Raw genomic sequence first — 16,588 nt, forward strand, 5'->3', positions numbered from 1 at the left:
ATACAAGAGACTAAAGGGGCAGCTTCTGTCCAGAGGTGAGATGGGAAGGCAGAGACGGTTAGGAGCTGGCTGAATGGACATGGGGAATCAGGGGTAGAAAGGAGGAGTGTGCTGTCACAGTACGGGGAGAGCAGTTAGAGTTGCATAACAATGTATGTGTAAATTTTTGTATGAGAGACTAACTTGAAATGTAAACTTCATCTAAACTACAACAATAAAAAAAAAAAAAGATGCAACCTGTGTTGGACCGGGATAAACATTCCTGTTTTTCACATGGGACATAAACCATCTTGCTCTCACATGGGCTGTTTCAATATAATCCACAGCACCTTGAAAAATTCATTTGCCCCCCAGAAATGAGCTGGTCACTGAGGTAAACGTTAAAATGTTTTTATTTTTAAATTTTTTATTCAACAACACGAAAACAGGGCCTGAGAAAACAGAAACAAAAGCTCAAGAAAAAGTTTGGCAAAAATTTAAATATTCAGGATCTCACAATACATATTCCTGATTGTTGCTGTGAGCGTGCCTCCTCATATGCCTTGTCCCAGTATTTCTCACTCTTCATTAAAACGTGAGCCCTTGTTTTTATCAACTGCTTCCATCAACTCACTGTACAGAACATTCATCTAGGAAAGAGAATAGCAAATAGATTTCCTGAGAGGAAAAGGAAAAGTGGGAAAGTTTCCCAGACCCAGGGTGATGGCACTAGAGTCTAACCTTTACCTTCTGAGATCTGAGGAGTTACTTTGGGGAGAAAATACAGTACCATCTTGGAGAAGAAGGATCTGAATGTACTAGGTCTGTTTACTTGAAAACCTAAAAAAGATTCTTTACTCTACTTTGGTAACAAGGCTTTTTTCCCCACCAACCCTCTCTCCTGGTGAGTTAATGGCAAAGAAGTCTGCAGCTCAGAATAGTTCCTCTAGAGAAAATGCCTTTTTAAACAGTCATTACTTTGAGCAAAGGCCAGTCTTTCTCTACATGTACTGGCACTGACAATGATACATCTTTCCAGAGCTCACTGCTGGCATTCTTCTTAATTAGATTTCATCTGCTATCCCTCAGTTTCCCTCTGTTCGCCATCCTTTCTGGTTTCCACTCAAAGAAATTACTGTTTGCAGTCCCCTAACTCTTGGAGTTATATGGAGCCACTGAGAGGAGTAATGATCAAGATCCTTTCCTAGTAAAGGAAGGTAAGGTTGAGTTCTTATTGAGAACCCGACTATAACCTATCTGTCCCCTAAGTCATGCCACCCATCCTTAGCCTTTTCACCCCTCACCTGAGTTTCATAGCTTCTCTTGAGGGAGCCAAGGTGGTCAAGGAAACGAAATGCCAGGCCACACCATTTTTCAGCAGATACATACTTGCCCCTGCCATACATAAATATTCCAGTATTCCAGGACTTGATCATCAGCCAGAGAATTTCCATTTCTGGGTAGCTTGCCTGAAATCCAAGAATAGGTGGTTTACAGTTATTACTGTCTCAATTCATTGTAGCACTAACTGTATCAGTGCTGCATCCCATTATTACTAAACAAACAATGGGCGCTCTGCCAACACTAAGGAGGGAGCCACAGACTTCACTAGTAAGCCCATGCTTCTGTAGAGCAGGAGAAGACCACCTTGAAGGTGTGTCAGCTGTGGGATGCCCCACAGCAAGACCTCATGAAGTCACATATAAACTGAAAAAGCACTGAGGCCCTCTTGGACTGACGGGGGAAGAATTAGAGAGACATAGATTCCTGGTCTCCCTGATGCAGGAGAAAAACCTGTATTCTGTTTGGGGCTTCCCTTGATGCTGTCCTCAGTCAATTCTCTCAGTTATATTGACTAATTTTCAGAGCGCTGGTGGCACAGTGGTTAAAGCAATCAACTGCTAACCGAAAGGTCAGTAGCTGAAAACAAGCAGTGACTCTGCAGGAGAAAGATGTGGCAGTCTGCTTCCATAGAGATTTACAGCCTTGGAAACTCTATGGGGTCGCTGTGTGTTGGAATTGACTCGACTACAGTAGGTTTGGGTTTTTTTTTGAATTTTCAGAGAAGGTTGTCAAGAAGCAGCTTTATCGAATCTGTTTATTTCTTTGACCTTAATCAGTGTCTGGAAATAGAAATTATATTAATCTTTAGTGTTGACAATATCTGAGTCCCAGGGTGATGCAAATGTTAAGTGCTTGGCTACTATCCAAAAGGCTGGCAATTTGAATCCACCCAGAGGTGCCCTAGAAGAAAGGCCTGGTGATCTACTTCTAAAAGGTCACAGCCATTAAAACCCTATGGAATGCTCTACTCTGAAATACATAGGGTTGCCATGAGTTGGAATCGACTCAATGGCCACTGTTTTTGTTGTTGTTGATAATATCTATCTGGCTGTGAACACGCGTCTATCAGTTTGTCACACTTTGGGGGCTCGCGTGTTGCTGTGATGCTGTAAGCTATGCCACCAGTATTCAAAAGCCAGCAGGGTCACCCATGGTGGACAGGTTTCAGCTGAGCTTCCAGACTAAGACAGACCAGGAAGGACCTGGCTGCCTACTTCTGAAAAAAATTAGCCAGTGAAAACCTTATAAACAGCAGCAGAACACTGTCTGATATAGTGTTGGAAGATGAACCCCTCAGGTTGGAAGGCACTCAAAATACAGCTGGGGAAGAGCTGTCTCCTCAAAGTAGAGCTGACCTTAATGACGTAGATGGAGTCAAGCTTTTGGGACCTTCATTTGCTGATGTGGCATAACTCAAAATGAGAAGAAACATCTGCCAACATCCAGTAATAATCGGAATGTGGAATGTAAAAAGTATGAATCTAGGAAAATTGGAAATCTTCAAAAATGAAATGGAACACATACACATCAATATCCTAGGCATTAGTGAGGTGAAATGGACTGGTATTGGCCATTTTGAATCGGACAATCATATGGTCTGCTATGCTGGGAATGACAAATTGAAGAGGAATAATGTCGCATTCAGACTTAAAAAGAACATTTCAAGATCTATCTTGAAGTACAATGCTGTCAGTGACAGGATAATATCCATATGCCTACAAGGAAGACCAGTTAATACAGCTATTATTCAAATTTGTGCACCAATCACTAAGGCCAAAGATGAAGAAATTGAAGACTTTTACCAACTTCTGCAGTCTGAAATTGATCAAACATGCAATCAAGATGCACTGATAATTACTGGCGATTGGAATGTGAAAGTTGGAAAAAAATAAGAAGGGCTGGTAGTTGGAAAATATGGCCTTGGCGATAGAAACGATGCTGGAGATCGCATGACAGAATTTTGCAAGACCAATGACTTCTTCATTGCGAATGCCTTTTTTCAACAACATAAATGGTGACTACACACATGGACCTTACCAGATGGAATACACAGGAATCAAATCAATTACTTCTGTGGAAAGAGATGATAGAAAAGCTCAATATCATCAGTCAGAACAAGGTCAGGGGCCGACTGTGGAACAGACCATCAATTGCTCATATGTAAATTCAAGTTGAAGCTGAAGAAAATTAGAACAAGTCCATGAGAGCCAAAGTAGGACCTTGAGTATATCCCACCTGAATTTAGAGACCATCTCAAGAATAGATTTGACACACTAATGACTGAAGACCAGACGAGTTGTGCAATGACATCAAGGACATCACACACGAAGAAAGCAAGAGGTCATTAAAAAGGCAGGAAAGAAAGAAAAGACCAAAATGGATGTCAGAAGAGATGCTGAAACTTGCTCTTGAACATCGAGTAGCTAAAGCAAAAGGAAGAAATGATGAAGTAAAAGAGCTGAACAGAAGATTTCAAAGGTCAGCTTGAGAAGACAAAGTAAAGTATTATAATGAAATGTGCAAAGATCTGGAGTTAGAAAACCAAAAGGGAAAAACATGCTCAGTATTCCTCAAGCTGAAAGAATTGAAGAAAAAATTCAAACCTCAAGTTGCAGTACTGAAGGATTCTACAGGGAAAATACTAAACGATGCAGGACGCATCAAAAGAAGATGGAAGGAATACACAGAGTCACTGTACCAAAAAAAATTGGTCGACATTCAGCCATTTCAGGAGGTAGCATATGATCAAGAACTGATGGCACTGAAGGCAGAAGTCCAAGCGCCACTGAAGGCATTGCTGAAAAACAAGGCTCCAGGAACTGACGGAATACCAATTGAGATGTTTCAACAAACAGATGCAGCACAGGAAGTGCTCACTCATCTATGCCAAAAATTTGTAAGACAGCTACCTGGGCAACTGACTAGAAGAGGTCCATATTTGTATCCATTCCAAAGAAAGGTGACCAACCAGAATGTGGAAATTATAGAACAATATCATTAATATCAGGGGCTGGGGGAGAGGGGAATGGGGAGTGATTGCTTAATGGGAACGGGGTTTCTTTTTAGGGTGATGAAAATGTTTTGGAATTAGATAATGGTGATGGTTGCACAATTTTGTGAATATTCTAAAAACCACTGAATTGTATACTTTAAAATGGTGAATTTTATGATATAAGACTAATAAATCTCAATAAAAATATACAGATATACAGAGATAAAGAAGGGTATTCCAGATGGGCACTCCAGAATGAAGACTTAGATTGTACTTGACCAAGTATATCTCAGGGAGACTAAAAACTGTTTGGCCTAAGTTGAGGATTTATGTAGGGGAGTTAATGGGAAATAGGACCGGAAATGTAGGATGCGGCTACCTAAGCATTTCCTAAATGCCGTTCCACAGAACATTAGTGCCATGAGAAATATTAACAGATGGTCTATAAAAATAAGGTTCTTTGGTCAAATAAGTTTTGGAAATACTGCATTCTATATATCATCCTCTTGGAGGATTATAATGCATATTAATTCATTTAAAGTTTTATAGTAAAGAAACCATGTACAGTAAAACCTGTGAAAGCCGGAACCTGTGTAAGGTGGAAACCTCTCAGAGAAGGAAAACTAAAATATTTTCCACTAAAACTATTACTTCAGCCTAATAAATATTCTCTGAAATCCAGAACCTGCAAGACACAGAGGAAATCAGAAAATCGTTGGTATTATAACCTGAGGAGTCAGAGGAAGTGCAGATGCACAGGCTGGAAACAGTTCCAAGAAGTACAAGAGTCAGAGATGAAGGCTCAGTCTTCAACTTCCTTTTGCATTGTTACTGTGTATGAGTGTGTACTGTACATCGCTACTGTTCTCTGAGTACATCTATTCTTTACACTTTTTTTTTATTCTTTTTTTTTGGCCTGTAAATATTTTCTAGCAAAGAACAACATGCGTAAGTTTGCAAGAGGGTAAGAGATACTAATAAATTCGTTTTCATTAAAATCTAGCAAAGCACACTTTTTCTCCTTGTCTTGAGAGGTTTTACTCTTCTCCTTATAATTTTTACTTTTTGCTTTAGCTATTTGTAATTTTGATACACGTTATTATAATTTTCAAAAACTACTCCTTCATTTCCTTGAAATTCTTTCCTTCAAAATTTCTTGTTTTGCCTAAAAATTAGAGAAGCATTTATTTCCTCACTTAACACGTTCAATGTGTGTACAAAAGCAAAAACATTCTTCTCACGTGTTTTTTCTTGAATATTTTACTGAAGTGTGCTAACTTAATCACATGTTGATAGTTTCATTTTTTTTTCTTTTTGTTAAGACAGTCACGTTTTCGAGCAGATCATAAATTCCTTAATTTTTATAAGAACTTATTTCCTTTTTTAAAAAAGCTTATTCCTTCAATGCCATGGACAAAAGAGAAATTTATCTCTGAAAGAAAAGTGAGATGTTATCAAAATGATAACCAAAGAGAAAAAGACCGTCAAGGAAGCTGTAATTAAGTTCAAGTGTGGCAAAACGCAAATTTACTCAATTGTGAAAGAAAAGGATAAAAAAATTGAAAAATACTTGAGCAGCACCAATGTAAACGTCAAGAAAGAAAGGGATGTAAGTTATGTAGAAATCCAAAAATCTGTTTTTGAGTGGTTTCCTCAAGCCTCCACCAAAAATGTTCCCATTTCAGGACCTATCCTGCAAGCAAAGGTGAAGGAAATGGCAAAACTTTAAAAGTTGATGGATTCTCAGCATCTAACGGGTGGCTTCCAAGCTTTAAAACAACAACCTGGAATCACTTGCAATGTAGCTTGTGGGGTGTCAAACGAGGTAGACAAAGACGTTCAAAACCGGTTCACAAAATTAAAAGAGATCATAAAGGGATATGATCCTAAAGACATTGCGAACGCCGATGAGACTGCTCTATTTTAGAGGGCAATCAATGCCTAATAAAAAACAAAAAACCAAACCCGTTGCTGTTGAGTCAATTCCGACTCATAGCGACCCTACATGACAGAGTACAACTGTCCCATAGGATTTCCAAGGAGTGGCTGGTGGATTTGAACTGCCGACCTTCTGGTTAGCAGCTGCGCTCTTAACCACTGTGCCACCAGGGCTCTGCAATGCCTAATAGGACGCAGAAAATGAAGGGGGAAAATGCTTGTGGGGTCGGTTTTTGAAAGAGTGGCTTACCGTCCTCTTGGCCATGTTTGTGGATAGGACAGTTGAGAAACCATGAGTAAATGGAAAGAGTGAGAAAGCAAAGTGCTTCAAGGATATCAAAATTAATCAGCTTTCGGTAGAATGGAGAAGGAATAAAAAAGCTTGGATGACGGGAGCAATTTACAAAGAGTTTTAAAATAAACTCAACAATAGCATGACAAAACAAAATTGAAGCACTCTTTTGTTTGTTGACAATGCTACTTGTCATCAGTCTCTGCCCCACCATCGATGTTGGTCCTACAACCTCTGAATAATGGCATTATCCAAAATATTAAAGCAAATTACAGGAAGCTATTGCTTCAAAAGGCGATTGCCAACATTGAGATGTGCAAGATGGCATCAAAGATTTCAGGGAAAATCAATGCCCTTGATGCAAGAAACAGTAAGAATGTGATTTGAGAACTAGGTTTCTTATTTAGCAGTGGCGAGAGTATACAAAATGAAACAGTTATTGAGCCTGATAACATCATGCAGATTCAGGATGCAATGAATGACATTTATAGTGGTGTTTCAGAAAATAGGGTCAGTACCGCATCTTACATTGATATCGACAAAGGAATTGCCACAGAAATGGACTATATAAACCTGCAAGGAAATGTGGATTTGCAATCTAAAGATGACGATGAAGATGATGAAGACTGACTGTCTTAGTTACCTAGTGCTGCTATGACAGAAGTACCACAAGTGGATGGCTTTAACAAACAGAAGTTTATTCTCTCAGTTTGTTGTTTTTGTTGTTAGGTGCCGTCGAGTCAGTTCCAACTCATAGTGACCCTATGTACAACAGAACGAAACACTGCCAGGTCCTGCACCATCCTCACAATTGTTGTTATACCTGAGCCCATTGTTACAGCCACTGTGTCAATCCATCTCATTGAGGGTCTTCCCCTTTTTCACTGACCTTCTACTTTACCAAGCGTAATGTCCTTCTCCAGGGACTGATCCCTCCTGATAACATGTCCAAAGTATGTGAGACGTAGTCTTGCCATCCTTGCTTCTAAGGAGCATTCTGGTTGTACTTCTTCCAAGACAGATTTGTTCGTTCTTTTGGCCGTTCATGGTATATTCAATATTCTTTGCCAACACCACAATTCAAAGGCGTCAATTTTTCTTCGGTCTTATTCATTGTCCAGCTTTCGCATGCATATGAGGTGATTGAAAACACCATGGCTTGAGTCAGGCGCACCTTAGTCTTCAGGGTGACATCTTTGCTTTTTAACACTTTTAAGAGGTCTTTTGCAGCAGATTTGCCCAATGCAATATGTCTTTTGATTTCCTGACTGCTGCTTCCATGGGTGTTGATTCTCACAGTTTAGGAGGCTAGAAGTCCGAATTCAGGATGCCAGCTCTAGGGGAAGGCTTTCTCTCTCTGTCAGTTCTGGGGAAAGGTCCTTGTCTTCAATCTTCCCCTGGTCTAGGAGCTTCTCAATGCAGGGACCTTGGGTCCAAAGATGCACTCTTCTCCTTGCACTATTTTCTTGGTGGTATGAGGTACCCCTGTCTCTCTGCTCGCTTCTCTCTTTTGTATCTAAAAAGAGACTGATTCAAGACACAACCTAATCTTGTAGATTGAGTCCTGCCTCATTAACATAACTGCCTCTAATCCTGCCTCATTAACATCATAGAGATAAGATTTACAACACATAAGAAAATCACATCAGGTGACAAAATGGTGGACAATCACACAATACTGGGAATCATGGCCTAGCCAAGTTGACACACATTTTGGGGGGACACAATTCAATTCATAACACTGACCATCAGAAGACAAAGTTGTGAAAACACAAGTTTTCAGCTATATAAAGGCTTTGAAGGAATTTGGAAAAGTTAAAAGGAGATCAAGAGTTTTTTGATAAGCTACAGACTTAGAAATTTGTTTCAATAATTTCATCAAAAAAACAAAGCAAACTAAGCAGTTGACATTAGATATTTCTATTAAAAAGTAAATTTTACCCATATCTTTGTTTGAATAGTACAGGATATGCACATATCTGTACATAATTTGAATAAGCATGCAAATCATAAAAAAATGGTTTAATTCCTTTTCCAGTCCTATAAAATAAAAAAGAAACACTTTTTGGGTGTTTAAGAGGTATGATTCTTAATGGAGAGTGACAGAAAAAAAAGTGGTAAGACTGCACCCTGTCAAAAGTGGAAAACTTGCAAGACCCAGAAAAACAAGGCAGTCCTGTTTAGTGCCAGCTCTCATAGGTTGCACTGTAACTTTGTTTTTTTAACAAAGAGTATGTGGAATATTTACTAACATCTTGTAGAATATAATGTATGAAATATCAGGCTGGAGTGTAAAGACTTTTGAATTACAGGCTGCAGATTTTAGAATTTATCCCGCTGACAATGAGAAGTCAGTGAAACTTTTTGAGAAGGAAAGGGATATGATACAATTGAAATTTTAATAAGATTGAAATGCCAGTGGTGTTTAGAACAGACCTGAGTGTAAGAAAACAGAGACGGGGAGGCCCATTTAAAAGCAAGTGTAAGAGTCTAAGAGTGAAATGATGAGTGTCAGAACTAAAATAGTGACCAGGCAAATGGGAAGATGCAAGAAACATTCTAAACGAAAAATCAATAGAACTTGGTAATTCATTTGATAATGGGGACTGAAAGACAGGGCAATTGAAAATGGCTCTAAAATATACAGTTTGAGTGGCTGAGAGAATGCTGGTGTCATTGAAAGAAATAGGAAGGAAATGTTTCTGGGGATAAAGGATTAAGACCATGGTAAGTTCTATTTTAAATATGTTAGGTTTGAGTTAATTTTGGAGATATCATGTAGGTTGTTGCAGATATGGACCAGAACTCAGGCAACAGTTGAGGTGTATCAATTTAATTAAAGGAAAGAGTACAGAATACAGAGAAGAAAAGAGTAGAGAATATTGGAAATGTTCATAGTTTGGTGGTGAAGGGGAAAAAACAACACAGAGGAGTGGTGAGAAAATAAAAGACAAGGGAAAAGAGAATTTCAATAAGAAGGCAGTGGTCAGTAATGAAGACAAGGGTAAAAAGGCCATCAAAGTTGCCTAGGAGGTGGTAATTAGTAGCCTTGTAGTGCAGTGTGGCTAACAGTACAGAGACTGAGGGCGAGAGTGGCTCAAGATGAGGACGACAGAAAGGCCAGCCCTTGAAGGTCACATTCAGGATTTTGGTCTTTAAGAGCAATAGGAAACTACTGAAGAAGATTAAGCAAGCTTACTCATACTTGAAAATTTAAAAGACCCCTCCAGTTGCTGTATGAAGAAAGGAATGGAAGGAAGCAAGAACAGATGCGAGAAGACAGTTAAGAGGTTCCTGCAGTAGCTGAGATAAAAGATATAACTTCAGCTAGGTAGGTGGTGGTGGGAGATAGGAAAAAGTATCGTAGATGAATTTAAGAGCTATTTATGAGTTAGAATTGACAGGACTTGGTGAGAGAAGTGAGGGTGATGGAGGTATTGAGGATGACTTCTAGATGTCTAGCTTGGGCAACTACAAGAATGATGGTACCACTCAATGAGTAGGGAACACTGGAGGATTTTTATTTTAATTTACATTAACTGCTCCCATGTCCAGCATTGTTCAGGAGAATTATCAATCCCCAATAAGGAAATGAAGGGTGCAGCTACTCATCCCAAAGCAACATAGACTTGCCTACGTGAAATACAAACCAATGCCAGCAATTTGAAGTGTTTGTTCTTATGATTTTTTAATTTGGGGTTCATATTTGAACCACTATTTTCTCTGTCCTCAACAACTTAATACATACGTCATCAACACATATCTCTAACTAAGTTTTAGGTGCTCTGGAGCACAAAAGCCTATCATTTTAGGTTCTCCTTAGGGTTCCTGAAGTGAATATTGTGTACATCTTTATAGAAATATAATTCAAATACCATACAATTTACCAATTTAAAGTGTACAATTCTATGGTTTTTCAGTATATTTACAGAGTTGTGCAACAATCACCACAATCAATTTTAGAACACTTTCACCCCCAAAAAAGAAACTCCACGCCCATTAACAATAACTTCCCATCTTCCCTCAATGTTACCCCCTCCTAACCCAGGGCAACCACTAATCTAATCTCTTCCTTTTTAGATTGGCCTATTCTGGACATTTCATATAAATGTAATCACACAGTATGTAGTCCCATGTGTCTGGCAGCTTTCACTTAGCATAATGTTTTCAAGGTTCGACCATGTCGTAGCATGTATGAGTAGTTCATTCCTTTTTATGGCTGCATAATATTCCATTGTATTGCTATACCACATTTTGTTTATCCATTCATCAGCTGATAGACATTTGAGTTTTTTCCACTTTTTTGACATTATGAATAATGCTATTAAGAACATTTGTGTACAAGTTTCTGTGTGGACATATGTTTTCAACTCTCTTTGTTTCCGTTTTTTATGCAAATAATGCTTGCCCTCTGCTGGCCACACTCTCCTCCATGCAAGGCAATCCTCACAAGTGCTGCCGTACCAATCCTCTTCCACATGTTGCTGTAAAAAGAAAAATTAGCATCATGCACCTATGAAACTACCTCATGGGGGAAGAGTGCAGCTGGCAAACAAATGCAGAAGGTGTGTGTTATTTGGGTAAAAATATGGTATATAACTAGGACTGGAATTGCTGGGTCATATGCAAACTCTGTGTTGAGCTTTCTGAGGAACCACCAGACAGTTGTCTAAAGTAGCTGCACCATTTTACAATCCCACCATCAGTGTATGAGGGTACCAATTTCTCTACATCATTGTTAACACTTGTAATCATCTGTCTTTTTGATTATAGCCATCTTAGTGGGTGTTAAGTGTTAGCTCATTGTGCTTTGATTTGTATTTCCCTGATGACTAATCATGTTGAGCATCTTTTCATGTGCTTATTAGCCATTTGTATACCTTCACTGGAGAAGTGTCTATTCATATTCTTTTCCCATTTAAAAATTGAGTTATTTGTCTTTTTATTATTGAACTGTAAGAGTTCTTTATATATTCCAGTACAAGTCCCTTATTAGATATATGATTTGCAAACATTTCCACCCATTCTGTGGGTTGTCTTTTCATTTCCTTGATGGTGTCCTTTGCAGAAAAAATGTTTTAATTTTTTTATTGTGGTAAATATATATGTAACAAAACATTTGCCATTTCAACATTTTTTACATGTACAATTCGGTGACATCAATTGGGTTCATCATGTTGTTCAACCATCATCATTATCTGTTTCAAATTTTTTCCATCACCCTTAACAGAAGCTCAGTGTGTCCTAAGCAATGAGTCCCCCTTTTCTCCTTCCTCCTGACTACCACTGGAAACCACTAATAAACTTTGGTCTTTATACATTTGCTACTTTAGATATTCCATGTAAGAGGGATCATAAAATATTTGTCTTTTTTGTGACTAAATTATTTCACTCAGCATAATGTTTTCAAGGTTCATCCATGTTGCAGCATGTATCAGGACTTCATTTCTCTTTATGGCTGGGTAATATTCCATCGAAGTACCACATTTCGTTTCCATTCATCTGTTGATCGCCATTTAGGCTGTTTCCACCTTTTGACTTTTGTGAATAGTGCTGAAATGAACATTGGTGTACAAGTATCTGTTTGCATTCCTGCTTTCAACTCTTTTGGGTATATATACCTAGGGGTGGAATTGCTGGGTCATATGGTAATTCTATGTTTAACTTATAGAAAAACTACCAAACTGTTTTTTACAGTAGCTGTACCATTTTACAATCCCACCAGCAGTGGATGAGGGTTCCAATTTCTCCACATCCTCACCAACACCTGTTGTTTTCTGTAGTTTTGACTATAGCCATCTTTGTGGGGAATGAAGTGATATCTCATTGTGATTCTGATTTGCATTTCCCTAATGACTAATGAGGAGTCCCCGAGTGGTGCAAATGGTTAAGCACTCTGCTGCTACCTGAAAGGTTGGCAGTTTGAATCCACCCAGAGGAACTTCAGAAGAAAGGCCTGGTGATCTATTTCCAAAAGGGCACAGTCATTGAAAAGCCTCTGGAGCACAGTTCTACTCTAAAACACATGGGATTGCCATGAGGTAGAATTGACTCAATGGCAACTAGGTTTTTTTGGTTAATGACTGATGACATTGAGCCATTTCTATTTCTTTTTGGTGAAATATCTATTCAAGACCTCTGCTCATTTTTTGATTGGGTTGTTTTCCTTTTTATTGTCAAGTTGTAGGAGTTCTTTATATATTTTGGATATAAAATGCTTATCAGATATATGGTTCGCCAAAATATTCTCACAATCTGTAGGTTGTCTCTTCACTTTTTTGACAAAGTCCTCTGATGAACAAGTTTTTAATTTTGATAAAGTGCCACTTATCTATTTTGTCTTGCTTGTACTTTCAGTGTCATATCTAAGAATCCATTCTAAAACTAGGTCCCGAAGCATTACCACTATGTTTTCTTCTAAGGGTTTTAAGGCTTTAGTTCTTAAATTTAGACTTTTGACAAATTTGAGTTAAGTTTATATATATAGTGGGAGGCATGGGTCCAGGTTCATTCTTCAGTTTTTTGAAATCCAGTTGTCTCTGCACCATTTATTAAAGATACTATTCTTTCCTCATTGGATGAACTTACCATCTATATCAAAAATTAATTGGCCATAGATGCATGGGTTTATTTCTGGACTCTCAATTCTATTCCATTAGTCTATATGTCTATCATTATACCAGTACCAGGATGTTTTGATTACTGTAGCTTTATAATATGCTTTGAGATTGGGAACTGTGAATCCTTCTACATTGTTCTTCTTTTTCAAGATTGCTCTGGCTGTTCAGGGCCCCTAGAGATCCATATAAATTAGAGGATTGGCTTTTCCATTTAAGCAAAGAAGGCTGTTGAATTCTCATGGGTACTGCATTGAGTCCACAAATTGCTTTGGGTGCTAATGACATTTAATAATATTACATCTTCTGATCCATGAGCACGGAATGCTCTTCTATTTAAGTCTTCTTTAATTTCTTTTAGCAATGTTTTACACTTTTCAGTGTATAAGTTTTTCAATTCCTTGTTTAAATTTATTCCTAAGTATTTTATTATTTTAGATGTTATTGTAGGTGGAATTGTTTCCTTAATTTCCTTTTCAGATTGCTCATTGCTGATGTACCAAAACTGGATTAAATTTTTGAGTGTTAAATTTTTGAGTTATACCCTGCCACTTTGCTGAATTCATTTAGTAGTTCTAGCAGCTTTTTTGTAGGTCCTTTGGGGACTTCTGTATAGAAACCTGTTATCTGCGAAAAGGGATAGTTTTACTTACTCTTTCCGCATTTAGATACCTTTTATTTCTTTTTCTTGCCTAATTGCTCTGGCCTAAACTTTCAGTACAATGTTTAATAGCAGTGGTGAGAGTGGGCATCCTTGACATGTTCCTGGTCTGAAGGGGAAACAGTCTTTCTCCATTGAGTATGATGTTAGCTGTGAGTTTTTCATAAACGCCCTTTAACACATTGAGGAATTTCCCTTCAATCCTAGATTGTTGAAAAATAAATTTTTTAAATCATGAAATGGATTTTGCCAAAAGCCTTCTCTGCATCTATTGACATGCTCATGTGGTTCTTTTTCTTTGTTCTATGAGTGCTGTGCTTTACACTGATTGATTTTCTAGTGTTGAACCACCCTTGCATTCCTGGGATAAATCCCATTTTATCATGGTGTATAATCCTTTTAATATGCTTTTGTCTTCAGTTTGCTAGCATTCTGTTGAGGATTTTTTGCATCTATATTCATAGATATTGGTCTGTGGTTTTCTTTTCTGTAGTGTCTTTGTCAGGCTTTGGCATTAAAGTAATGCTAGTCTCATAGAGTAAGTTAGGAAGTGTTCCCTCTTCTATATTTAGGAAAATTTTAAGAAAGACTTGGGTCACTTCTTCTATATATGTTTGGTAGAATTCCCCATTGAAACTTTCTGGCCCAGAAATGTTCTCTTCTGGAAGTTTTTGATTACTGATTTGATCTCTTCATTTGTTAAGGGTTTGTTGGGATTTTCTATTTCTTCTTGAGTCAATGAAGAAACCATATGTATTTCCAGGAATTTTTTAATTTCTTCTAGGTTGTCTAATTCACTGGCATACAATTGTTCATGTTGTTGTTTTAGGTGTCGTTGAGTTGGCTCCAACTCATAACAACCTTATGTATAACAGAATGAAACATGTTCTGGTTGTGCACCATCCTTACAGTGTTTGAGCCAATTGTTGCAGCCACTGTGTCAATCCGTTTCTTTGAGGGTCTTCCTATTTTTCACAGATCATCTACTTTACAAAGCATAATGTTATTCTCCAGGAATTGGTCCCACCTGATAACACGTCCAAAGTAAGCAAGATGAAGTCTCACCATCCTCACTTCTCAGGAGCATTCTGGCTGTACTTCCTCCAAGACATTTGTTCATTCTTCCGCAGTCCCTGGTATGTATATTCAATATTCTTCACCAACACCACAAATTGTAAGCATCAATTTTTCTTCAGTCTTTCTTTTTCATTGCCCAGCTTTCACATGCATGTTGTTGTTGTTGTTAGGTGCCGTCGAGTCGGTTCCATCTCATAGCGACCTTATGTACAACAGAACGAAACATTGCCAGGTTCTGTGCCATTCTCACAACTGTTGTTATGCTTGAGCCCACTGTTGCAGCCACTGTGTCAATCCATCTCGTTGAGGGCCTTCCTCTTTTCTGCTGACCCTCTACTCTACCAAGCATGATAAACTTCTCCAGGGACTTGCCCCTCCATCTTTACTTCTAACGAGCATTCTGGCTGTACTTCTTCCAACACAGATTTGTTCGTTCATTTGGCAGTCCATGGTGTATTCAATATTCTTTGCCAACACCATAATTCAAAGGCATCAATTCTTCTTCAGTCTTCCTTATTCATTGTCCAGCTTTCACATGCATATGAGGCGATTGAAAACACCATGGTTTGGGTCAGGCGCACCTTAGTCCTTAAAGTGACATATTTGCTTTTTGACACTTAAAAGAGATTATTTGCAGCAGATTTGCCCAATACAATGCGTCATTTGATTTCTTGAATGCTGCTTCCATGGGCGTTGATTGTGGATTCAAGTAATATGAAATCCTTGACAATTTCAAACCTTTCTCCGTATATCATGATGCTGCTTATTGGTCCAGTTGTGAGGATTTTTGTTTTCTTTATGTTGAGTATAATCCATACTGAAGGCTGTGGTCTTTGATCTTCACTAGTAAGCACTTCAAGTCCTCTTCACTTTCAGCAGCTAGGTTGTGTCATCTGCATATTGCAGGTTGTTAATGAGTTTTCCTCCAATTCTGATGCCGCATTCTTTTCCATATAGTCCAGCTTATTGGATTATTTGCTCGGCGTACAGATTGAATAAGTATACTGAAAGCATACAACCCTGATACACACCTTTCCTGACTTTAAACCACGCAGCATCCCCTAGTTCTGTTTGAATGACTGCCTCTTGGTCTATGTACAGGTTCCTCACGAGCACAATTAAGTGTTCTGGAATACCTATTCTTTGAAATGTTATCCATAATTTGTTATGATCTACACAGTCGAATGCCTTTGCATAGTCAATAAAACACAGGTAAACATCTTTATGGTATTCTCTCCTTTCAGCCAAGATCCTTCTGACATCAGTAATGATATCCCTTCTCCACATCCTCTTCTGAATCTGGCTTGAATTTCTGGCAGTTCCCTGTCGATGTACTGCTGCAAGCGCTTTTGAATGATCTTCAGCAGAATTTTATATGCGTGTGATATTAATGATATTGTTCTATAATTTCCACATTCTGGTTCATCACCTTTCTTTGGAATGGATACAAATATGGATCTCCTCCAATCAGTTGGCCAGGTAGCTGTCTTCCAAATTTCTTGGCATAGACGAGTGAGCACTTCCAGTGCTGCATTCATTTGTTCGTTTGTCGAAACATCTCAATTGGTATTCTGTCAATTCCTGAAGCCATGTTTTTTGCCAACGCTTTCAGTGCAGCTTGGACCTCTTCCTTCAGTACCATCAGTTCTTGATCATATCTTACCTCCTGAAATGGTTGAACATCGACC

General features: G+C 38.4%; 1 protein-coding gene across 1 annotated transcript in view; it reads right to left on the bottom strand.

Moving 5' to 3' along the window:
• Window positions 1–557: 557 nt before the first annotated feature.
• TEX11 (testis expressed 11) overlaps window positions 558–16,588 on the bottom strand; it is a 523,552-nt gene continuing 507,521 nt past the window's right edge. The window contains exons 28-29 of the mRNA XM_012556596.2: window positions 1,284–1,448; window positions 558–629 (exon numbers count right to left, since the gene is read on the bottom strand). Coding sequence (XP_012412050.2) covers window positions 558–629; window positions 1,284–1,448 — 237 coding nt within the window. The remainder of the gene's footprint in view (window positions 630–1,283; window positions 1,449–16,588) is intronic.

The sequence above is a fragment of the Trichechus manatus genome, unplaced genomic scaffold (genome assembly GCF_000243295.1).
Source record: "Trichechus manatus latirostris isolate Lorelei unplaced genomic scaffold, TriManLat1.0 scaffold00070, whole genome shotgun sequence".
NCBI classification, from domain to species: domain Eukaryota; kingdom Metazoa; phylum Chordata; class Mammalia; order Sirenia; family Trichechidae; genus Trichechus; species Trichechus manatus.